Source organism: Notolepis coatsorum (assembly GCF_963971535.1).
Source record: "Notolepis coatsorum genome assembly, chromosome: 18".
In the NCBI taxonomy this organism is placed as follows: domain Eukaryota; kingdom Metazoa; phylum Chordata; class Actinopteri; order Aulopiformes; family Paralepididae; genus Notolepis; species Notolepis coatsorum.
Window position 1 is genome coordinate 23,104,875 of NC_140182.1, and position 24,630 is coordinate 23,129,504.

Genomic DNA, 24,630 nt, shown 5'->3' on the forward strand with positions numbered 1-24,630 from the left:
GCCCGAGAAGGAAAACCTGGACCGGACTTCTTAGATCAGCGTACAGCCCAAGCCAGAGGCTTTCCAATGATGTGCAATACCGGCCACAAGGCGTTAGGCGGCGGTATTGGCCGTTTGCGATCTCAGAGCCATTCCCAATGATAACATCAGGCTGGATGGATGAATTATGAATGGATATAGCGAATAAAAGAAATAACGACGCTCAAGCGATGGCGAGTTAACCCGACTTATCTCGGGCCTGGCGCCGAATGTGTTAATAATACAGAATCACATCTTAGAAGAGTAACTTGTGGTGTTCCACAGGGTTCCGTATTGGGACCCAAGTAATTTATACTTTATTTAAATGAAATTTTTACAGTATCGAATATTTTGAAAATGTTTACATTTGCTGATTATACTAATTTACTTTGTTCAGGGGAGGACATAAAATAATTATTGACAACAGTAGAAAGGGAATTGATAAAGTTAAAGAAATGGTTTGATAGGAATAAGTTGTCTCTTAACTCACTCAGCACCAGACCCGAGGATAGTCGGGTTAACTCGCCAACTGTTCAGCGCCAGACCCAACTATAGTCGGGTTTTCATCGTTATTTCTTTTATTCTATATTTGTATTCATTTCTCTCCCACGGACCTCTGGGTTACCATAGGGAACCACTCTGAGATCGCTAGAGTGCAATACCGGCCGCATCCATGTAGTGGCAGTATCGCCCACCCTTCAAAACTTTTTTTCATACACAGTGTTACATTCAAATGTCTCCGGGCGCAGTTTTCTTGGTCAGGCAAGTCTATCGGTTCACTCGATGGCATTGGAACACGTCCAATGCCCCCGATGCATGTGTTGTGGTGGATTATGTTGGCGACACGATGGACACAAATACTGGAAAACGCGATCAGACAATTTGAATATTATTTTTGGGGTACCTCCTAGTGAAGGTAAGGACTATATGACATCAATCCTGCTTTGATCCAACCATGATTTCACATCGATCGCAACAACCATGTGTAACGTTACTCCACAACGTATGCCGTTGGTGACGATCAAAGCATAAAAAAAATGACCCCCCCCCCCTTTCATGCATTCATGATGAAACATAATACCTATTATATACATTTGATTTGGAAATAGTAGCGTGTCCAGGCTAGCAACGCCAACGCTTTTAGTGAAATTCACGTATTGCTCCATAACGCCGTTTTCTGGGATTAGCCAGGATCAATCTGAAACTATACTTATATTCACCACGGTATAACACGTATGCATGAAAAAATGTATTCTTTTTCACATATTGAACGATAGTTGATGTCAAATGGGCCATAGTATTGTATCCATAGCTATAATATAGAATATAGATATAGCCCTGCAAACACTGCCTATCTTTGTTTATTTAGGATCCCCATTAGCTTTTGCACTTGACAAAAGCTATTCTTCTTGGGGTCCGGCACACACAACGATACAACAATATTCAATACATTACATCATTATCAACATCAACATCAATTACATCATCAAATAGTGCTTCCTGAGCAGCACTCACTGCCATCAACATAAATACAACTAACAGTCAATTGGTTTTCACCGCTACGCCATAAGGGCTCAGTGCATGCTCGTTAGTAGATGGCACTTTAACTTCCTCTTGAAAGTGGCCTTGGATTCTATTTCAGCTAAGTAGCTTGGCAATGAGTTCCATTCCATGATAGCTCTGTAAATCACAGAAGATTTTAGTAGATTTGTTCTCGATTTAGGTGCCATTAGATGGCCTGACGTAGCTTGTCTGGTCATATGGTCATGTTCTTCTCTTATGTAAACTATATGATCATAAAAATACTGTGGTTTTTTGACAACTTGAACATTTCTGAGAAAAGTAATGAGACAGGATTGCAGATGTTTCTCAACCGGAAGCCATGATAATTGTCTGTGCATAACTCCAATGTTAGTGCGCTTTGAACAGTGGAGAGCTAGCCTGGCAGCCTTATTTTGAACTATTTGTAGTTTCTGTATGTGTTTTTGCTGCTGATGACCATATGACGGGACAGTACTCAAGATGTGACAAAACCAGAGCCTGGATGACTTCTTTCAAAAAGAAGTCACTCTTATCCCTATCTCTTAGAGCGTTGGCCCAGTAGGAACTAAGATGCTCTAGGCCTCCGGCACTGAATGAGTTAATGAAAACAAAACTAAATGTATGGTATTTGGTGGTGTTCCTACCGACTGTGAAATTAAACTGAATTTAAATGGAACTGAAATTGAAAGATTATATGAAACAAAATTCTTAGGTGTGATTATAGATCACAAACTGTTGGAAGCCACATATACAATATATCAAAGGTAAATGAGCCAAATCTGTTGGCATTCTGTACAAAACAAGGGAGCTGTTAAATCAGAAATGTTTGCATATATTGTATTTTTTACTTGTTGTGCCATACATGTCATATTGTGTTGAGGTCTGGGGGAATGTATATAAAACAAATATAGATCATATTATTAAACTACAGAAAAGAGCTATTAGAATAATAAACTAGTTACCTTGAATCGACAAATCCATTATTCATAAAGTCCTGCATATATACAAATTTGGTGTACATAAAAACCTTGGAAATAATTGTTCGTGCTAAGAGTAAAAGCCTACCAGTTTGTATTCAATGTCTTTCAACCAAGAGAAGCAAAGTATAATTTAAGAGGGTTATGTATTCTTAAAACGTGTAAAAAGGTAAGAACTAATGTAAAAGCTAGATGTGTTTCAATTTTGGGAGAGGTTGAAGTTGTGTACTTCTCAGGGGAGATTTAAAAAAGCCTTAAGAAATAATTCAGGAGTACAGTTTTGAGTAAAACATCAAACATTCGTTTTTTCTTTCAAAAGAATTATATCTTGCAGCATATTTTAAGTTTTTCTTTCTTATATTAAAATATATTTAGTTTTTAAGAATTTGTAAAGGATAGGCAAAAATAAGCATGTGCTTCAGCCTATTCCTTTTTTTTCTGTCGTTGATTTTGGATTTTGTGTGTGAGCTTGCCTTGAATATGTACATTTGTGATACGGGTGTGTTTGATTTGTCTGTAAACAAGACCGAAAAATAAACTTCATTCATTCATTTGGTTTGAGAGTTGAAGAGTTTAAATGTGTGATGTCACATATTCCAGGAAGTATTAAATACAGAATTAGAATGAATAAATTGATTGACAATAGACTAAGTGTGTGTTCCTCGTGCATTCAGCCAATATGCATAAAGAAAACATTGATCACAAAAAAGATGCATCAATGCATCAAGATTATCGATAATTGTTTTGTCATCGCATCGTAGCCCTCTGAATCCTAATCTAATCGTGAGGTGGCCAGAATCCCACCCCTATATTATATAATATGGTATAGTAGTTCAGTATAGTATAGTTTAACATAGTATTAAGTTCAGTATAGTGTAGTTCAGTATAGTGGTTTTGACATGTGTGTGAGACTATGGACATAATAAGCAGCTTTATTTTTTGCCATTTCTTTAAAAACAACCCAAGTGAAATTAGGCACAAGTAGAATCCCAGTCATGGTCATCAGCCTCTTTCAGTCTCTGGTACCAGATATGAATTCAAAGAATCAGTGCTAGTTATTGTGTTACAAATATTACCAGTTTCTAAATAATGTTCTTTCACTATACTGTAATACATAATATATATCTTAAATTCTTGAAATGTGAAATGTATTGTGTGTGCATAAGAAGTAACATTGACAAAACACAGTGTTGTTAAGTAAACAACATTATTTAATTTGTCCTTTTATACAAGCCTCATTTTACAATTATCCCAATAATCTCTACAGTTCAAAAATAGATTTCACAGAGGACTTTGCTATTTCAGATCCATCTACAGAGGTGAGAATGTCCACATAAGCATACTTGAAAACCTATTGTTCTAAAAACAAAAAGAAAGTTTCTAAGATAGACCTTGATAGAAACTTGATCATAGCGTGGCTTGAATGTTAATTTATTTTTTATTTTACCTACGCAGCATAGCTTTATATGACTAATCTAATGTTGAGTTCTTGTAACTTTTCCATTAAAACATATAAACACAATCTAGCGACTATAGGAAGAGTTATTTATGGTTACCTAGTAGAAGAAAACAATAACTTTACAGCCTAAAGCTGCGGTAAGCAACTCGGAGTGGGCAGAGTGAGTTTAGAGCTCTGCGTCACTCTTCAAGCCCTATGCTTGTGCAACACAGGTTTCCCAGACTCCCAGGGACACCAGCAGCTTTACCCTTTCACTGCCACACTACCAAGGGGTTAACCCTTTCACTACCACACTACCAGCAGCTTTACCCCTTTCACTACCACACTACCAAAGGGTTAACCCTTTCACTGCGACAATACAGAAGGTTAACCCTTTCACTGCGACACTACAGAAGGTTAACCCTTTCACTACCACACTACCAAAGGGTTAACCCTTTCACTGCGACACTACAGAAGGTTAACCCTTTCACTTCCACACGACAAAGGCTTAACCATTTCACTACCACACTACCAAAGGGGTTAACCCTTTCACTGTGACAATACATGAGGTTAACCCTTTCACTGCCACACGACAAAGGCTTTTAACCCTTTCACTACCACACCACAGGTTAGCCCTTTCACTACCACACTACAGGCGGTTAACCGTCTGTAGTGTGGTAGTGAAAGGGTTAACCTTCTGTAGTGCGGTAGTGAAAGGGTTAAGCTGAACAATAAAATAATTATAATAATAATAGTTATTATTTTTGTTTTAATTCAGCTGCTGGTGCCCCTGGGAGTCCTGGGAAACCTGTGTTGCACGTGCATGGTTAACCCTTTAACCGCTTCACTGCCACACGAGCATGGTTAACCCTTTATGTAGAGCATGGGGCTGGAAGAGTGATGTAGAGCATGGGGCTTGAAGAGTGATGTAGTAGTGGGGCTTGGAGAGTGATGTAGAGCATGGGGCTGGAAGAGTGATGTAGAGCATGGGGCTTGAAGAGTGATGTAGAGCATGGGGCTGGAAGAGTGATGTAGAGCATGGGGCTTGAAGAGTGATGTAGAGCATGGGGCTTGAAGAGTGATGTAGAGCATGGGGCTGGAAGAGTGATGTAGAGCATGGGGCTTGAAGAGTGATGTAGAGCATGTGGCTTGAAAAGTGATGTAGTAGAGCATGGGGCTTGAAGAGTGATGTAGAGCAGAGCATGGGGCTTGAAGAGTGATGTAGAGCAGAGCATGGGGCTTGAAGAGTGATCTAGTAGTGGGGCTTGGAGAGTGATGTAGTAGTGTGGGGCTTGGAGAGTGATGTAGAGCATGGGGCTGGAAGAGTGATGTAGTAGAGCATGGGGCTTGAAGAGTGATGTATTAGTGGGGCTTGAAGAGTGATGTAGTAGTGGAGCTTGAAGAGTGATGTAGTAGTGGGGCTTGAAGAGTGATGTATTAGTGGGGCTTGAAGAGTGATGTAGTAGTGGGGCTTGAAGAGTGATGTAGAGCATGGGGCTTGAAGAGTGATGTATTAGTGGGGCTTGAAGAGTGATGTAGTAGTGGGGCTTGAAGAGTGATGTAGTAGAGCGTGGGGCGTGAAGAGTGATATAGAGCATGGGGCTTGGAGAGTGATGCAGTAGTGCATGGGGCGTGAAGAGTGATGTAGTAGTGCATGGGGCGTGAAGAGTGATGCAGTAGTGCATGGGGCGTGAAGATTGATGTAGTAGAGCATGGGGCTTGAAGAGTGATGTAGTAGTGCATGGGGCGTGAAGATTGATGTAGTAGAGCATGGGGCTTGGAGAGTGATGTAGTAGTGCATGGGGCGTGAAGATTGATGTAGTAGAGCATGGGGCTTGAAGAGTGATGTAGTAGTGCATGGGGCGTGAAGATTGATGTAGTAGAGCATGGGGCTTGGAGAGTGATGTAGTAGAGCATGGGGCTTGAAGAGTGATGTAGTAGTGGGGCTTGGAGAGTGATGTAGTAGTGGGGCTTGGAGAGTGATGTAGTGGTGGGGCTTGGAGAGTGATGTAGTAGAGTGTGGGGCTTGGAGAGTGATGTAGTGGTGGGGCTTGGAGAGTGATGTAGTAGTGGGGCTTGGAGAGTGATGTAGAGCATGGGGCTTGGAGAGTGATGTAGTAGAGTGTGGGGCTTGGAGAGTGATGCAGAGCTCTATTCCTGCTGGGCAGGTAAACTCACTAATTTCTCTGAGGTTGCCTGCGGCAGCTTTAATCCAAATGAACACAAAGCATAACTGAAAAGATCAGAGGAATAAAAAGCGGAGAAAGCCAAGAATTGTGTTGTTGTTGACGATGATGTTGTTGTTGTTGATGATTTCATCTCGTTTCGGAGGAGAGGAGTCTCGGCTGTGGACGTTTGGCAAAGGAGGGAAGACGATTGTTCTCTGAAGTGAAGTGAGAGAGGTCAAACCTGCTGAAATCAGCCCTCTCTCTCCCTCGCTTTATCTTAAGAAATCTTCTTTTTCTCCCCTGGGAATAAACAGAAAGTAAGGTGTGGATGAGTGTCAGTCAAATGAATTACATAAAAACATTTTTTTTTTAAAGAGCTTTTGCTTGTGTCCTACAAACACCTTCCATACAACTTTCAAACACATAGGGGTTTGTGTTTCTGTGCTTCAAGTGAACTTGTTCATCTACTGTAGTTTAGTCAAACAGAGCTAACCACCCCACCAATAAAAACAAGACATGAGCAGCTAGCAATCAATGTATCAAACAGGTGTTCTTTTGTTTAGTTTTTCTTATAATAATAAATCAAATTAATGATCTTTTAATAATGTTCCAAGTGGTCATAATGGCCTGTGAAAATATTTCCCTCTAATTTTTATTTGGTTACCAAAGTAACGTACGTCCACTAAACGTGGTTCTTTTAGCCACTGAAACAGAAATCTAGCACAAACAAGTCTCGTTCTGAAACCCCTTGAGGCGCGTGTGTTTCCCTGGATACAGGTGGATTTGCGAGCTATGTGTGTGTGTGTGTGTGTGTGTGTGTGTGTGTGGCACCCACGTATCTGGCTTCCCTTGCGCCATCTGTGGACGGATGTGCGGCTCAATGATCGGACTCAACGCCCACGAGAAGTGGCACCAGCGGCAGCGTCGCTAACCCCCCCCCCCCCCCCCCCCCCTCCCCATCCCTGGAGCAAGCGGCATCATCGAACGCGATGGACAGCTAAGAGAGTGAGAGTGAGTGTGTGTGGCATATTGAATGGTTGATCTTCCATTCATTATATCATCAACTATCCAGTTAGTATTTATAGTGTAACGTTTGGCTACTTTAAATCATTGAACAGAGAGAGAGAGAGAGAGAGAGGTAATGACTCCTCTACATTCTGCTTTACTGGTAATGCTTGAGGAGAACAGCAGTAGACTTACATGCAGCTCATTATGAAAATGATAGCTGACATCTTATTTTGAAATAACTTTAAAAGGAACACGCCAACATCATGGGGAAACAGAGTCAGACACCAATTTCCTCTTTGTGCGTTTACTAGAAAGCTATCCGGCTGCACATTAGCCTAGCTTAGCACAAATGAATGGAAGCAGAGATGGACCACTAGCCTAGCTTAACACAAATGAATGGAAGCAGAGACAGACCACTAGCCTAGCTTAGCACAAATGAATGGAAGCAGAGACGGACCACTAGCCTAGCTTAGCACAAATGAATGGAAGCAGAGACGGACCACTAGCCTAGCTTACAATTCTGGGAGAGGAGTCTTTGGCCAACTACACAATTGCTGGTCCACTACACATCTGCATTAATTTGTGCTAAACTAGGCTAGCTTGCAGCCAGATGGCTTTCTACTGAACAGACAGAGGGTCTTCTGGAGGAGACGTAAGCACATTTCCCATATTCCTTAACCCTTTCACTGCCGCACTACCAACCGGTTAACCCTTTCACTGTGACAATACACATAAGGTTAACCCTTTCACTGCCACACGACAGCCGGAAGGGTAAACCTTCTGTAGTGTGGCAGTGAAAGGGTTAAAGGTGGACAGTGTAGACCCACAGGTTATCATGACATTTCCATCAGACGTGGTGAGTTCTGAGCTTCTACAAAGTGCTGAAGGTACATTTTCAGATCCACTGGAGACCTATGGAAGTGAGGAGTCTGCACAAAAGGACTACCAAACAAGCATATTTAACAGATCTGATCAATTGACTCGTACAGTATCAATATTAGGGTTGCCCCACTTCGTTTAGTCGGTCGGTTTGGTTTTAGATAGGGATGTTCGATATTGGTTTTTTTCACCGATATCCGATATACCGATATTGTCCAACTCTTCATTTCCAATACAGATATATGCAGGCCCCCCCCCCCCCCCAAAAAAAACGTCTCTTTCTCCAATTTTTCTCTGTTTTTCTCCCCGTCCCAATTTAGTCGTTGTGCCAATTCCCCCCCTCCCCTACCTGGTTGTTGTACGCATGTTCTCCTACGAGTCGGTACAAGGGCGTCCCGAAGCCGATCGCACGCTTCCTCCGATACGTGCGGCGACTGCCAGTGACGTCTTTTCACTTGGCAGCGAGGACTCTCATTGGTGAAGTGTAACGCGTGGGAGGGCACGCTATCTCCACCAAGTCCTGCCCCCGCTGAGCAAGCGCCGAGACCTGACCTGTAGGCGTCGCTGTCCACAACGCCAGATTCCCACCCCCTAATACTGCCAATTGTATTAGTATGAACGACCAGCCAAGCTGGTAGCAACGCCGAGAGCTGTCATTATGCATACTTTTTTTTTTTTATTATTATATCTCTTCCCCCCTCCTTTTTCCGATTTTTCTCCCATCCCACTGTTAGTCATTATGCCAATTCCCAACCCCCTTCCTGGTTGTTGCGCACTTTCCCCTACTGTTGGTCCGAGAGGCCGGAGACTGTCACATGCTTTCCTCCGACGCATGTGCAGCCAGCCGGCAGCCAGCCTGGCAGCGCAGATTCTCACTGGGAGAGTGTAACGTGTGGGAGGCCGCACTACCTCTCTCCAGATCCTACCCTCGCTGAGCAGGCGCCCCGACCGAACTGTAGGGTTAGCTGTCCACAACGCCCAGGACCCACCCGCCAGCTTTCCCCACCCCCTAATACTGCCAATTTATTAGTGTGAACGGCCAGCCAAGCTGGTGACAACGCCGGGAGCTGGATTCGAACACGCGAACCCAGCGTCTCCAGCGTTGGTGACGAACGCAATCTCCGCTACGCCACCTGACCGCCCTATTATGCATACTTTTGACAATAAATAAAATAAGAATTTGTTCTTAATTGCTAGCCTGGATAAATAAAGGTTAAATAAATGTAAACAAATAAAAAAAAATTTAAACGATACCAATCATTTCCGATATTACATTTTAATGCTAATATTGGCAGATAATATCGGTAGGCCGATAATATCGGACATCCTTAGTTTTAGTCGACCAATACTTTGTTAGTCGATCGGTCAACTCAAAACGCTGGAATGAAAACTCTTAAAACGTCTAATTTCTGCAGACGGTTTACCTCTTGTCTTCTTGGTTTTGACGGAGCAGGGTTTGGACACATTGACGGTCTCCTGGCAGTCTGCGTTGAACATGGCCCTCTTCAAGGTTCCCGAGCGGCTCTTGGTGTTGCTGTCTGGCTCACACTCCCCCCAGTGGCTGAACTTGTACTTGCAGTCACCTGGAATCAACAGTCAGTGTCAGAACAACACAATATGTAGCTACAAAATAGGGCTGGGCGATATGGCCAAAAATGATATCACGATAACGATATGATAATGTTATCATATCACTCGATATCGATAATTCTCGATATTATTATTTTTTTTAACCCTTTCACTGCCACACGGCAGAAGGTTAACCCTTTACTATCACACAACCGACAATCGTGAAAGGGTTAACCGGCTGTCGTGTGGCAGTGAAAGGGTTAACCTGTGTATTGTCGCAGTGAAAGGGTTAACCGTTTGGTAGTGTATTGTTGAATGAGGCCCATTGAGTGTGCTTTTGGTCGCCTCAAGGCCGGATTTTCTGCACTTCGAAGGCCTATGGACAGAAACATGGCTGACCTGCCCTATGTAATTTACGCCTGCTTTGTCCTCCACAATATTTGTGAGGCCAGTAAGGAGGCTATGGATGATCACTCTGTGTTGGGAACAATACATGGTGAACAAGACTCCCAGCCTCCTACACAGTGCAATGGGTATCTTACTGACTGTAATGAGGGGGAGGGAAAGAGTGAGGAGAGTGCTCACGCAGTACCTGGAGTGACTGACAGACAGATAATATCATTAGAATATTATTCTTTTGGTAAAGTTTTATTTCTGACCAGCAGAAGTTTATGGCCCTCGTAACAGCGGGGCCTTTGCTCCACGTAGAGGAAGCAGTGTCTCCCTGGTTGGTGTTGTACTTCAGCACCTTACTTTAGAAAGCTTTATGTCATTGCACAATACAGTACAACAGAATTTGTATATACCTACATACAGTACAGTATGTATTCAGTCCCAGCGCCATGGGCGGGCATTAGGGGGCCGGGCCCGCCCACTGAGTCAGCTGTGCCCACCCTGGTAAATTTTTTTTTTTTTTTCAATCAAAGTCAACTATCCAAATCCTTAGTCGGGGACAGCCCTAGTGGGCACTGATGTCAACAACAACACTACTGACGCTAGCACGGCACTCTGTGAGAATTCGTTTTCTACCCTCAAGAACGTCTTTACAGAACATCGCCTTAGTATGCTTTATCGACACAACTAAGGCCAATTTAATTCAGTTGGCATTTGAGAAGGACTTAACAAAAAAGTTCAGGAATGAGTGGAGGGGCAGTGTTTTAAGAAGATTTCACTCTGTCCCCAAACACCGCTTGCCTCTCTACTTATGATGGAGAAATTGTTTGCTTTTTTATGCACCTTATTTTTGTCAGTTCAGTTCAGTTTGTCAGTGAATTCAGAAGTGTTGAATAAATGGAGACTTTTCAAAGATATAGAATAGAATAGAATAGAAATGTATTATCCTGAGGGAAATTTGACACTGCAAATCACTCAACATTAAACATTTAGACAGAACAAGTCACAAATAAGAATAACAAAACAAATGGCCTAAGAATAGAATAAAATGAAATAGAATAAAAATAGAATAAAAGATACAGTAAATAAATACAGTAAAAATATACTGAAGGCCACAGTAGGTGTAATATTGCACAGTGCTGTTTAAAAAGTAAGAGTCCAGGAAGATGGTAATTGTCACTCTGTGCTCAGTGATGCATTGTATAGTCTGATGGCTGTCGGAATGAAGGACTTCCTGTGCCGTTCAGTGCTGCATTTAGGTAGTGTGAGCCTATAACATGCTCCTCCTGTCAGCCAAGTCTGTGTATAGTGGGTGGGAGGGGTTTTCCCTGATGGCCTGGAGCTTAGCAAGGTTTCTCCTCTCCGCCACCCTCGCTAGAGTCCAGCTCCACCCCAACCACGCTATTGGCCTTCTTGACCATCTTATCCAGCCTGTTTGTGTCCCCTGCTCTCAGTCCAAAAACCATTGTGCCCCCCCGAGAACATTTTATGCCCCCCCACTAATTTGTTTCTGCAGCCTGGTCTGTATGTATTACTATCTACTACGCTGCTATGTCTATACTACTATGTACTATGCTTATACTATTACCTACTATGCTACTACAGTATGTCTATACTATTATCTACTATATACTAGGGCTGCACGATTAATCGATTTTAAATCGAAATCGCGATTTGGAATGATGCAATTATCAAATCGCAAAAAATAAATAAATAATCGCAATATTTTTTATTTTTTTTATTTAACCAGGAAGTCCCATTGAGATACAAGATCGGTTTGGGAGAGGGAGGTAAGGGGTTTTAGATTGTGTGTTGTGAAGTTTAGACTAAGTTCAGAGAGGGAGAGTAAAGTACAGAAAAAAAGGTATCTTTAAAAAATGCTGTCAATATGATTAGGTGACTAGGTTCAAGATTCAAGATATTTATTTGTCAAATGCACAGTTAAAACAGACGGTTACACAATACAATGCAACTCTTACTTTTCTAGTCCACCCTTAACACAAAGTCACAAACTATAGTCTTTTAAACTAGAATATGTTTTTTTTTTTTTTTATATATATATATATACTTTTTCTCCCATTTTCTATTTTTCTCCCATCCCAATTTCGTATTGTCCAATTCTACCCTCCCCTGTCTCGAACGCTGTTAGGCCATGCCTCCCACAGGCCGGCTGAAATGTGGACGAAGCCTTGCATCATGTGTCCCCTCCGCTACACAAGGAGGCAGCCGTCGCATCTTTTCACCTGCACAGCGCGGACTCTCAGCGGCGAGGAGTAACGCTCACGCTGCACCCGATACTTCCTGATTCTGCTGTACAGGCGCACCAACCAACCTGTAGGAGTCGCTGTCCACTAGGGCTGACCTTAGAATTCTTTTTTGGAATTCGAAGCTTCGGGACCGAGATTCGATTTTAATTCGAAGCTTCGAGATAAAAAAAATAAAAAATATTATAAATCTTTTTTTTATCTTTTTTCTATGTTGTGGGACTTGTACAGCACTTTTTTCAACGTTGTCAGTGCTGTAAAGTTTAAACCTTTTTAAATCTTAGACAAACAAAACACTTTGCTTTCATGAAATATTGTAAGCCGTCATTTGAGGCTTTATAAAAGCAGCACAATGAACACAAATCTGTCAGTGCCGAGTCCGACCTCATCTTAAATAACAAACAGCATTGCTTGTTGTAGTTAACAAAGAGAGCCAGAGTTGATTTTGCACAACATTTTTTATTTAATTTTCTTTTTTATAATCGAATTTTATTTTCATATTCGAATCCCATGCCCATCGAAGCTTCGAAGTAATTAAGACAGCCCTGCTACTGTCCACAACGTCCAATCCCCACCCACCGGCTTTCCCACCCCCTAATACTGCCAATTGTATTAGTATGAACGACCAGCCAAGCCGGAAGCAACGCCGAGAGCTGGGCTCGAACCCAGCATCTCCTATGTTAGTGGCGAGCGCCTTGCCCACTGCGCCACTTAGCCGTAGGCTGCAGCTGGTTTGAAAGCAAAAGTAAACCGGCTTCTCTGCTGGCTGTGGCTCCAGGGGAGTTGAATAGTTCTGGCTCTGCTAGTTTATTTTCTATCTTTTGGCGCTTTTTTGGTGGACAAACCACCGCACATGTGCACCGTGACTCACAACTGGAGACTAGCTCTGCTAGCACACATAGCCTACTGTGTACAGACGGTTTCAAACTGTATTTTAAAATAGAAAGCAAACAAAATAAATGGACAAGAGAAAAAGAAATCTCAATTTGGTCAGTATTGTCATTTGGACAAGCAAAGCCATTACTTTAAAGGTGACATGCATTATAAATGGCTTTTTTCAGTGTCTAGCATTGTATTATAGTAATAGGAGTTAGTATCAATGTGTCTGTGTCTCTAAATACCATATTGGCGGATTGCTCTCATTCAGGTCAGACCATTTCCTGCTCCAGTTAATTAGGTAATTCTGATTTGACTCCTCGCAACGTGACGTCACGATGCGCTGGTGGAGTATTTTCATTGTAACCTGACATTTCCCCAAAGGGGGTTTGACAGGCAGAGAACAGCGAGAGGGAGAGAGAGAGCTTGACTGCGTGTGTGTCGGGGACGTAGGCATAGTGTAACCCGACACTTCCTCAAACAGGGTTTGACAGGCGAGCGAGGAGAGAGAGGGAGAGAGAGATAGAGAGAGGGAGAGAGAGAGGGACTGCAGAAGTGTGTGTGCTCCATCTCTCTCCCTCGTCGGGTACACATACACAAACTTGACTGCGTGTGTGTTGGGGACATCTCTCTCTCTCTCCCTCTCTCTCGTATGTATCACGCTGTCACTAAAAGTGCTTATGGGCGGAGCCCAGCCAATAACAGGCTGAAATCCTGAGGCTGGAAAATGATGCTTTTGAGTACTCCATTAGAAATATAAAACAATGATTTTTTTTTCTTTTTTTTTTTTTTAATAAACCTTACATATGTCTTCCATAGACTCACAGGAATTGTGTAAAGTTGCCCAAATAGTGCTAGGAATAGCAATGCATGTCCCATTTAAGTTGCAGGCAAGAAAGATAAGTCTGTCAGTGTCCACTGTCTCTGGTTTTAAAACTGCCCTGTTGCAGGTCACAATTTTTTTTTTAAATATATATATTTTTTAAATTATCGACATATCGATTATTAAAATATATCGCGATAATTATCGTTATCGTTTAATCGCCCAGCCCTACTACAAAATGTATGTTGGTCTTTCGCTGGTCCTTTATCAGTGCTTTTATCCAAAGCTTTATACAATTTTGTTCCTCACATTCATCCATTCACTCACACGTTCACACACCGATGGCGGAGGCGACCATACAATGTGCCGACCTGCTCATCGGGAGCAATTAGGGGATAAGTGTTAAGGTTAGGTGCGGGAATCGAACCGGGAACCTTCCCGATTACCAGACTATGGCTCTGCCTCCTGAGCCAGAGCCACTGTCGCCCCGAATGTCTTGGTACGATGATGGGAGTGTGTCTGTCTGGGTGAAATGGCTACATACCCTGGAGTTCCAGGTACATTTCTAGGCTGCTGCGTTGTTTCTTCAGGAAAATAGCAAGACATTGATTTGGAATCAGTACCTGTCCTGAGGGAGCAGCCTACCCCTGCCCTGAGGGAGCAGCCTACCCCTGAGGGAGCAGCCTACCCCTGCCCTGAGGGAGCAGCCTACCCCTGCCCTGAGGGAGCAGCCTACCCCTGAGGGAGCAGCCTACCCCTGCCCTGAGGGAGCAGCCTACCCCTGTCCTGAGGGAGCAGCCTACCCCTGTCTGACACAGGTGTATTGGTATAAATGGCACAATGGTTACAAATACTGTCGGGTTGCTCTCGGATGCCCTAGATTCTGTTTCCCTGGCCTGATATTACTGCCGTTATCACCCCTCCCATGATATCACTGCCGTTATCACCCCTCCCATGATATCACTGCCGTTATCGCCCCTCCCATGATATCACTGCCATTATCACCCCTCCCATGATATCACTGCCGTTATCACTAGGGATGCACGATAGATTTTTTTGACACCGATATCGATAACTTTATGCTCCTCAAGCCGATATTTATTGTATTATAATTTTTTTTTAAATATATATATATATATTTTATCATTTTTTTTTTTTTTATTTATAAGCTCCAACGTCATCGGTACTGCTATCGGTACTCGAGAAATTATGGAGTTTTTTTTTGAGGAATTTAAACGTTGCAAACTAATCTTGTTGGCCGTTGTCTATATCTCTCCTGCCTCGGTGTCTCTGCCTGAGCGGGCTGTGCTGTGCTCTCTCCTCTCTTCCCCTCCCCCACACACCCACACCCACACCCACACCCACACCCACACACACACACACACACACACACACACACACAGGTGCCGCTGCTGCCGAGTACAGACAGCTCTGCTCTCATAATGGCGGACAGAACGAAACGTTCAAAAGTCTGGGTCTATTTTACTAAAGTCGATGCTGACAACGCTCGTTGCCACAAGTGCAACAAGACATTTGCCAGTAATGTATAAGCGCTGGTACTTGTCAATGTGGCTGGCGGGGAGATAACGTTAGCTCCGAGTAGAGTAATGGCTGACAATCCGGAGGTAAATAAACGAACGAGAGCTTCTGATTGGTGGTAAGAAGAAGAGGCGGGTGCAAGTGGCGGGACGTAATTGGCAGATCGACTGTCTGCCTCCGAATGTAACGTGACTACGTCACAGCCAAGAAAGGGAGCGCTGGATTTGTGAAAAACTCCCTGTTCCTAAACCACATGCTATCAGCTTTACCACAGTACTGGCAAAACGGGAGGAGGCTATAATAAAAACAAGCGCCCTTCATCCAAATCCACCCACACCGGATTTCTTTTAACCAAAAAATGTATTGCATATTATCGGAGCTATCAATAACGTTATCGGGTTTATCGGGATGACGTCATAATTGCTGATATCGTGCATCCCTAGTTATCACCCCTCCCATGATATCACTGCCGTTATCACCCCTCCCATGATATCACTGCCGTTATCACCCCTCCCATGATATTACTGCCGTTATCACCCCTCCCATGATATCACTGCCGTTGTCACCCCTCCCATGATATCACTGCCGTTGTCACCCCTCCCATGATATTACTGCCGTTATCGGCCCTCCCATGATATCACTGCCGTTAAACTTATCACCCCTCACCCCTCCCATGATATCACTGCTGTTAAACGTATCACCCCTCACCCCTCCCATGATATCACTGCCGTGATCACCCCTCCCATGAGAGATGGCCTTTGGTTCTCTCCCATGAGCCATCTCTTTTCTGGCGCCTATTTCGACACACTCTCTGGCCTCCTAGATTTGTTACCTCTGCGAGGGACGCCATCTGGATACTTATTTAGTAGACTACGAGTCGCAACCCAAATTGGGGTCTGCGCATTGGCATGTGTAAAAAGAAAAGAAAAAAAAGTTCTGGCAACACATTTTAGCTAAATATGCCTCGTTTTATAAATGTGTATTGATAACAGTGCTGTAATCAAATTTTCTAATAAATATGCATCATCAAGTTCAACAACGTGTGCTTTTATTTTGATATTCATTATTTCCACGTTGAAACGTGATACATTAACACATTGAGTGCCGACGACGAGATTAGTCGTGTTAACTCGCCATGCGTTGAGTGCCAATGACGTTTTTGCTTTTATTAGCAATATCCATTAATTTTTCATCCATCCAGGCTGCCTGACGTTATCATTGGGAATGGGTCTGAGCTCGAAAAGGGCAAATACCGCCGCCTATCGTTGGATTGGATTGGGTGGGCATGTGCATCAGAAAAAAACGTCCGGTCCGGGGTTTTCCCTTCTCTGGCAAGCAGTATCTGTTACCACATTCACTGGGGAGGCTGGGAGCAGCTTTCAATTATGTGTTTTGGACTATAACGTTCTATCAATATACGCGATCAATATTTGGAATGGCGATCAGGAATTGGATTAATCTTTTTGCAGAACATCTGATGTGAGGTAAGGACTCTATTTTACCAGTATTGGGTTAATCAGATGTTTTTTTCTCAGCCATCGCAGCGTGTCTGTGTGTGTGTATGACGTTAGTGCTGACCAGGTCATGGATAATAGATTTTTCAGCCTGCTTCTCTAGCGTGCATAAGTACACACATACTATCGATAATCTAGCGTTTATTTGAAAACTATTCATAAATCAGCCGAAAAATGACAACGTGTTTTGTGTATTCCACTAAAGAGCTATTATCGCGGAATTTCTCTGGAATTACTAGAACTCTCAAAAACTATACTCGTATTCAAAACGGTATAAAACGAAAATGTACCAATGAAAAAACAATCAGTTTCGTACATGTTGACTGCAAGCAAGTCATTGATAAGCGAGGGGTGTTTTAGACCCATAGCCATAATTTAAGATATAGTTTAAGCCTTCGCAAATTTCCCCGACCTCCCATTGACTTCAGTGCTGGCACTCTAGCCCATAATGGTCAAAGGGGCGTGGCACTCAATGTGTTAAGTGTGGGGTCCCCAAAAAAAATCCTAAATAAAATGGGGTCACGGTATGAAAAACATTTGAGAACCCCTGGTCTAGCTAACTGAAATGTTGCCACTTGGTGTGATTCAGCAGATGATGTTGACACTTAGCTTGATATACAGTACAGGTCAGAAGTCAGAAAAGACGGTCTCCTAACACTGTCAGCTTGGATCTATATCATTGTATTAATGCTTTATCTTCTAAGAAAACTCCTTCACTTTTCAACCTATGTCCTTGCGTGTCACCCAGCCGCTATCTGTTAGTAATCGGTGTATATCTGTTAGTAATCATTGTATAGTCATTAGTATCTATCTGTCTATCTGTTAGTAATCAGTGTATCTGTTAGTAATATCTGTTAGTAATCAGTGTCTATCTGTTAGTAATCAGTGTATCTGTTAGTAATCAGTGTATCTGTTAGTAATATCTGTTAGTAATCAGTGTCTATCTGTTAGTAATCAGTGTCTATCTGTTAGTAATCAGTGTGTTAGTAATTAATGTCTATCTGTTAGTAATTAGTGTCTATCTGTTAGTAATTAGTGTATATCTGTTAGTAATCAGTGAATCTGTTAGTAATCAGTGTATCTGTTAGTAATCAGTGTCTATCTGTTAGTAATCAGTGTATCGGTTAGTAATCAGTGTCTATCTGTTAGTAATCAGTGTCTACTAAATCTGTTAGTAATCAGTGTATCTGTTAGTAATCAGTGTATCTGTTAGTAATCAGTGTCTACTAAATCTGTTAGTAATCAGTGTATCTGTTAGTAATCAGTGTCTGTCTGTTAGTAATCAGTGTATCTGTTAGTAATCAGTCTATCTGTTAGTAATCAGTGTCTATCTGTTAGTAATCAGTGTATCTGTTAGTAATCAGTGTCTATCTGTTAGTAATGATTGATTGATTGATTGATTGAAAACTGTATTATCAGATTGCAGAATGGGTACAGTACAGTACAGCTCAATACACACAATTGTTAAGGGGATGCAGACCAGAGAAAGACTTTCAGCTTGTTTACATCAGGGTCCCCCATTTTCAATTCATCATAACATATATGACACACATGACATACAGATAGACAGTACTGCTACATCTATACATTTATGACATACCAGATTTGCAAATACAGTACGGTTTGTGATACAAAAGTGTCCAGAAAAGAGTGTATATACATTTGACGTAGAAACTGTACATTGGAGGAGGTTGGGTAGGTGGGGTGGGGTTGGGTGGGTGGGGGGGGGCTGTACATTGGAGGTGGGTGGGGGGGGTTGGGTAGGGGACACTGTACATTGGATTACTGACAAAGCCATACTTGGTCATTTACTGTACAACTGGGTTAGGACATTTGTGGGGGCCAATTTCGAATTGCAGTCTCCCATAGGTGTTCTTTGAGAGTGTTTTTGAAAGTGGGTAGTGATTCACATTCCTTTACAGCTTTGGGTAGGGCATTGATGTGGCATAATTGCTAAACGTGTTTAGTCCCTTGTTTGAGCCGAATCTGGGTTTAACATGATTTGTGGAGCTCCCTCTGGTGTTGTGATCGTGGTATTCACTGACCTTTGGGAAGTATTTTGACATGTACATGGGTACCTTGGTCGTGTAGTGTATCTTGTAGACCAGGCCCATTGCAAGTTGCTGTACTCTGTCGTCTACTCTAAGCCATCCTAGGTTGTCAAAGTGGGCAGGGGTGAGGTGGGTTCTAGGAGTAAGGTCAAGCAGTAGTCTGACTAGTTGGTTTTGAGATGTTTGTAATTTGGTTTTTAGTGCCTTTGAGGTGCTTTGGTGTCTATCTGTTAGTAATCAGTGTCTGTCTGTTAGTAATCAGTGTCTTCTTACTGATGTCCTTCTTCCAGTTGCAGGGGATCCTGCAGTCGATCTTCTCTGTGTTGTCCTGGCATGTGGCATCTCGCTCTCCGGCGCCACAGTCTCCGGCCTCCGGGACACATTTACCATACAGCGTGTCGGCAGGGCTGCACTCTGAGCCGGCCTTCGCCTTCTCATGTTTGCCTGTCACACAGAGAACAGCCAGGGTTATTATAACATGTCTGCCTGTCACACAGAGAACAGCCAGGGTTATTATAACATGTCTGCCTGTCACACAGAGAACAGCCAGGGTTATTATAACATGTCTGCCTGTCACACAGAGAACAGGTTATAACTAGGGCTGTCAGTTTATCGTGTTAATTAGATTAATTAATTACACAGCAAATTATCGCGTTATGAAAATTAACTCAACATTTATTTAAAAATATATATATATTTTTTTTATAATAATAATCTCATTCATTCCATAAGAACGTAGAATAAACATTTACAGATTTTCTTTTTTAAATGGTCCATTTGCATGTTCTTGGTATCTGATTCTAGGGACATCTATGGATCTCAGGGAATGTATTCCCAGTGTCAGAAATAATGTGTCTGTTACTAGGCTTGAGTAAATTGTAATGAACCAAATGAGAATATCAATTACATTTTATTTATTTATTTTTTATCTTTGACTGTGAATAACACCATGCTAAAATTGACCAGACCTGAAAAATCTAAGCAAATGAATAAATGGAAGATGAGAAGGTTTTGTAGATACAGTACAGAATTCTGCCATCCGGACACATGCAATTTGAAATATGATTATAGAACATAGAATATCAGGCCTAAAATGGTTATGTGATTAAAATGCAATTAATTAGATTAATTAATTACAAATCCTGTAATTAATTAGATAAAAAAATTTAATCGCCTGACAGCACTAGTTATAACATATCTGCCTGTCACACAGAGCACAGGTTAACTTATTACATGTCTGCCTGTCACACAGAGAACAGCCGGGGTTATAACATGTCTGCCTGATCCCCCCACAACCCACCCCTCAGTCAGTGACAAGACGTAACTATTCATCATCAGCACCAAAACCACCCTCAGCAGATCCGGACCCATCACACTCACCATTAACGACTCAACCATCACCCTCTCCCCCCTAGTTCGCAACCTCGGCGTCATCCTGGACCCCACCCTCTCATTTGACCTCCATGTCCGCTCCATCATCAAAACGTCCTACTTTCACCTCCACAACATCGTCAAAATCAGACACCGCCATACACGCCTCCATCTCCTCCCGCCTCGACTACTGCAACTCCCTCCTCACTGGCATCACCCATGACCACATCACTCCTGTCCTCCACTGGCTCCCAATCAAGGAATGCATAAACTTCTAAATACTACTCCTCACCTTCAAAGCCCTCCATAGCCCCCCCCCCCCATATCTGACTGACCTCTTTCTCCCCTACCGCCCCACCCGTTCCCTCCGGTCCTCTTCCACTGCTTCCCTCACTGTCCCGTCATCCAAACTAAAACATTTTGGTGACCGGGCATTTTCACGAGCTGCACCCCGACTTTGGAACACCCTCCCTCAGACTGTCAGAGACTCTCCCTCACTCTCCACCTTTAAATCCAGACTCAAAACTACCTGTTCTCCCAAAGCATACAACCTTCCCCACCCATAACCCTTCCCTACTTTCTCTCCGTCTCCTGTCCCCTCCCTCCCCTCGGTTTCCTTACTTCCCTGATCGTTCCCCTACTGGATTTTGTATGTGTTACTTGTTACTCGTGGTTTTATGTCTTGTGTATTCATTTCATACTGTTGCCTATTCCCTGTGGTTCTATGTTTCTCTGTTCATTTGTTTTGCTTATTGTCAGCGTCTTTGGGTTCTTGAAAAGCACTATATAAATAAAATGTATTATTATTATTATTATTATTATTAGAGAACAACCGGGGTTACTGGAACTACGACACGCTGGGTTTAAAGGTGCTCCCATAGTCGAGCAGACTGTACACAGAGCAGACTCCGTGGAGGTCGGCGCGGCTCTTTGAGCTTTCATAGTCGAGCAGATCTCAGCGGACGTCCGCGGTCTATTTCCTACATTTCTCGCACCAGTTTTACTACATTTCCCACAAAAAAAGTTTTACGCACTTGACTAACAGGTAGCGAGATGCAATGTACCGTATAGGCTTGAGGTGGACAGCGCGTGGTGCTGAAATGAAACACGCATTGCATGAAATAAAAGCACCAGTTTTATTTAAAAATATTGGAAACGGAGATAACATTCTATGTTATCTCCGTTTCCAATATTTCGAAATAAAACTGGCAATTTTACACACTTCATTTAGAAAAGCCATTCAAACATCTCTCTTGGCACGGAGCGAGTGGTCAGAGTAAAATGCAGATCGGCGGCACATTAAATGCAGTTCGATGTCAACCAAAACGCCGAGCAGCGTTTTGTGTGACACCAAGTCAGCGGCGCGGATGTCCGCGCATCAGAAAATAGTAGCTTCGCACCTGTGGGTCTGCTGTCCGCTGAGATCAAAGCTCAAGAGTCCGCGCGGACCTCCGCGGAGTCTGCTCTGTGTACAGTCTGCTGGACTATGGGAGCGCCTTAACGCATGAACTACAGTAACATCTATAGTAGTCATTGTTCTCTACACACAAATTACTATAGAAATCGCTCTAGTGTTCGTGTTCTAAAATACATGGAAGTGAATTAGTCATCTTCTCATTGAAATATGTTCATAACGATCTAAGAAAATAAAGATGGCGGCAAAGTGAATATGGTGAATTGTAACTGTAATGACTGGGTAGTAGTGGGTATGATGGGTACGCACTATAATCTACAGGAGTCATGTTGTGTATGTCATCGATAAGAATCTTAATTGTATTCAGATAAAGAATTTGTCTCGGTTCCATGTCAATCAGCAGTCAAGAAAGCTGACTTCATTACTGCCTACGCCCATAGTCTAAATCTGCAGCTCCTGGCTCTAACTGAGACCTGGATAACCCCCAATAACTCGTCAACACCTGCAGCATTATCTACAAACTATAACTTCACTCACACACCTCGACCCTCCAGACGGGGTGGAGGCACTGGCCTCATGACATCTCCTTCATGGGCTACAAACCTAACGCAACTCCCAGAACTGTCACTCTCCTCCCTCGAATATCATGCAGTATCTGTCTCTAATCCTTTCAATCTCACCATTGTTACACTCTATCGCCCTCCAGGTCCCCTCGATCACTTCACAGATGAGCTGGACATGCTTCTAAGCTCCTTACCGGAAGATGGTACCCCGCTCCTTCTATTGGGCGACTTCAACCTGCCTGACTCATCTCAGTCGGTCCCAGTGGTCTCCCTCCTACAACAATTTGACCTGACTCCCACTGCCATGCCTCCCACCCACAAAGCAGGCAACTCCTTGGATCTCATATTTTCCCGTAACTCCAGCATCATTAACACCACGGTAACTCCCCTACATGTATCTGACCATTCCTTCATATCCTTCTCACTAACTCTCATGCTTAACCGAAAAGTCTTCACCCCAACTCAAACCGTCTCACTCAGACGCAACCTGCCCTCCCTATCCCCCTCCACCCTCTCCTCTGACATAATATCCGCTCTACCTTTGAGTGACACCTTCTCTGCTCTCCCCACAGAGATGGCAACCTCCACCCTCCTCTCAGCCCTTGCAACCTCCTTCGACAAGCTCTGTCCCCTCGTTGAGAAACCTGCCCGCCGTTCCCCACCCAGTCCATGGCTGACGGATGCAGTGAGAGAACAAAGACAGGTCCTGAGAGCGGCTGAGAGGAAGTATAGAAAGTCACGCCTCACTGCTGACATCGACACATATCACAACCTCTTGTTAACATTCTCCAAAACCATTACTAATGCCAAAGCTTCTTTCTTTCACCATAGGATCGAGGCCTCTGCCAAGAATCTTCGCAAACTGCATGCTACCATGTCCTCCCTCCTCACTCCCCCCCCCACCTCCTCCTCCCTCATCTTTTTCTGCCGAAGACTTTGCGATCTTCTTTGAGGAAAAAGTGGAGAACATCCGCAGCTCCTTCTCCCAACCCCCACCCATTCCAAACGCTGAATAGAGAACCTCATCCTTCACTCTGTCATCTTTCTCTCCCATTACAGAAGCCGAGACCCTGACACTGGTAACGTCGAACCGTCCGACTACATGCCAGCTGGACCAGCTACCCTCCCCACTCCTCCAGACCATAGCACCGGACATCCTCCCATTCCTAACTGCAACCATCAACTCCTCACTCAACTCGGGGGTGGTCCCCACCTCCCTAAAACAAGCCAGAGTCACGCCCCTCATAAAAAAACCAACCCTGAACCCCACCGTCATAGCCAACTATCGCCCTGTCTCTCTTCTCTCCTTCCTTTCTAAAACACTTGAACGTGCTGTATCCAACCAACTTACTGCTTATCTCTTACAGAATGACCTCCTAGACCCCAATCAGTCTGGCTTCCGGACTGGCCACTCCACAGAAACGGCCCTCATTGCGGTCACAGAGGCACTTCACTTAGCAAAAGCGAAAGGCCTCTCCTCTGTCCTGATTCTCCTAGATCTATCTGCAGCCTTCGACACAGTCAACCATCAGATCCTCCTCGTGGCCCTCCCAGGAATGGGAGTGGCTGGATCTGCACTGACATGGCTGACATCATACCTCAATGACCGCTCCTACCAAGTGTCATGGAGAGGGACTCTGTCGGCCACCCGCCCCCTCCGGACGGGTGTCCCCCAGGGCTCGGTCCTAGGACCCCTTCTCTTCTCCCTCTACACTAAATCACTGGGTAACATTATCACATCTCATGGCTTCTCATATCATTGTTATGCCGATGATACTCAACTCTTCCTCTCCTTCCCTCCCTCAGATATCCACGTCTCTGAGCGGATCTCGGCCTGTCTGTCCGACATCTCCGCCTGGATGACGACCAACCACCTCAAACTGAACCTAAGCAAAACAGAATTGCTCCACCTGCCGGCCAAATCCTCCCCCCTGACCGACCTCTCCATCACAGTCGAGAATGCAGCTGTGACCGCGTCGCCGACCGCCAAGAACCTTGGTGTTGTCCTCGACGACCAGTTGAACTTCTCTGCTCACATCGCAGCGACAACCAGAACCTGCAGATTCCTCCTGAGCAACGTCAGAAGGATACGCCCCTTCCTGACAAAAGAAGCCACCCAACTCCTCGTCCAATCAACAGTCATCTCCCGCCTCGACTACTGCAACGCACTGCTAGCTGGCCTCCCGGCCACTGCCACCAAGCCTCTTCAACTCATTCAAAATG

At 43.6% G+C, this 24,630-nt stretch overlaps 1 protein-coding gene across 3 annotated transcripts in view; it reads right to left on the bottom strand.

The window, feature by feature from the left end:
• Positions 1-3,736: 3,736 nt before the first annotated feature.
• Positions 3,737-24,630, bottom strand: part of mdkb (midkine b) — a 41,545-nt gene continuing 20,651 nt past the window's right edge. For all 3 annotated transcript variants that reach the window (XM_084334919.1, XM_084334920.1, XM_084334921.1), the window contains exons 3-5: positions 19,333-19,503; positions 9,455-9,613; positions 3,737-6,443 (exon numbers count right to left, since the gene is read on the bottom strand). In XM_084334919.1, coding sequence (XP_084191045.1) covers positions 6,421-6,443; positions 9,455-9,613; positions 19,333-19,503 — 353 coding nt within the window. In that variant the 3' untranslated portion in view covers positions 3,737-6,420. The remainder of the gene's footprint in view (positions 6,444-9,454; positions 9,614-19,332; positions 19,504-24,630) is intronic.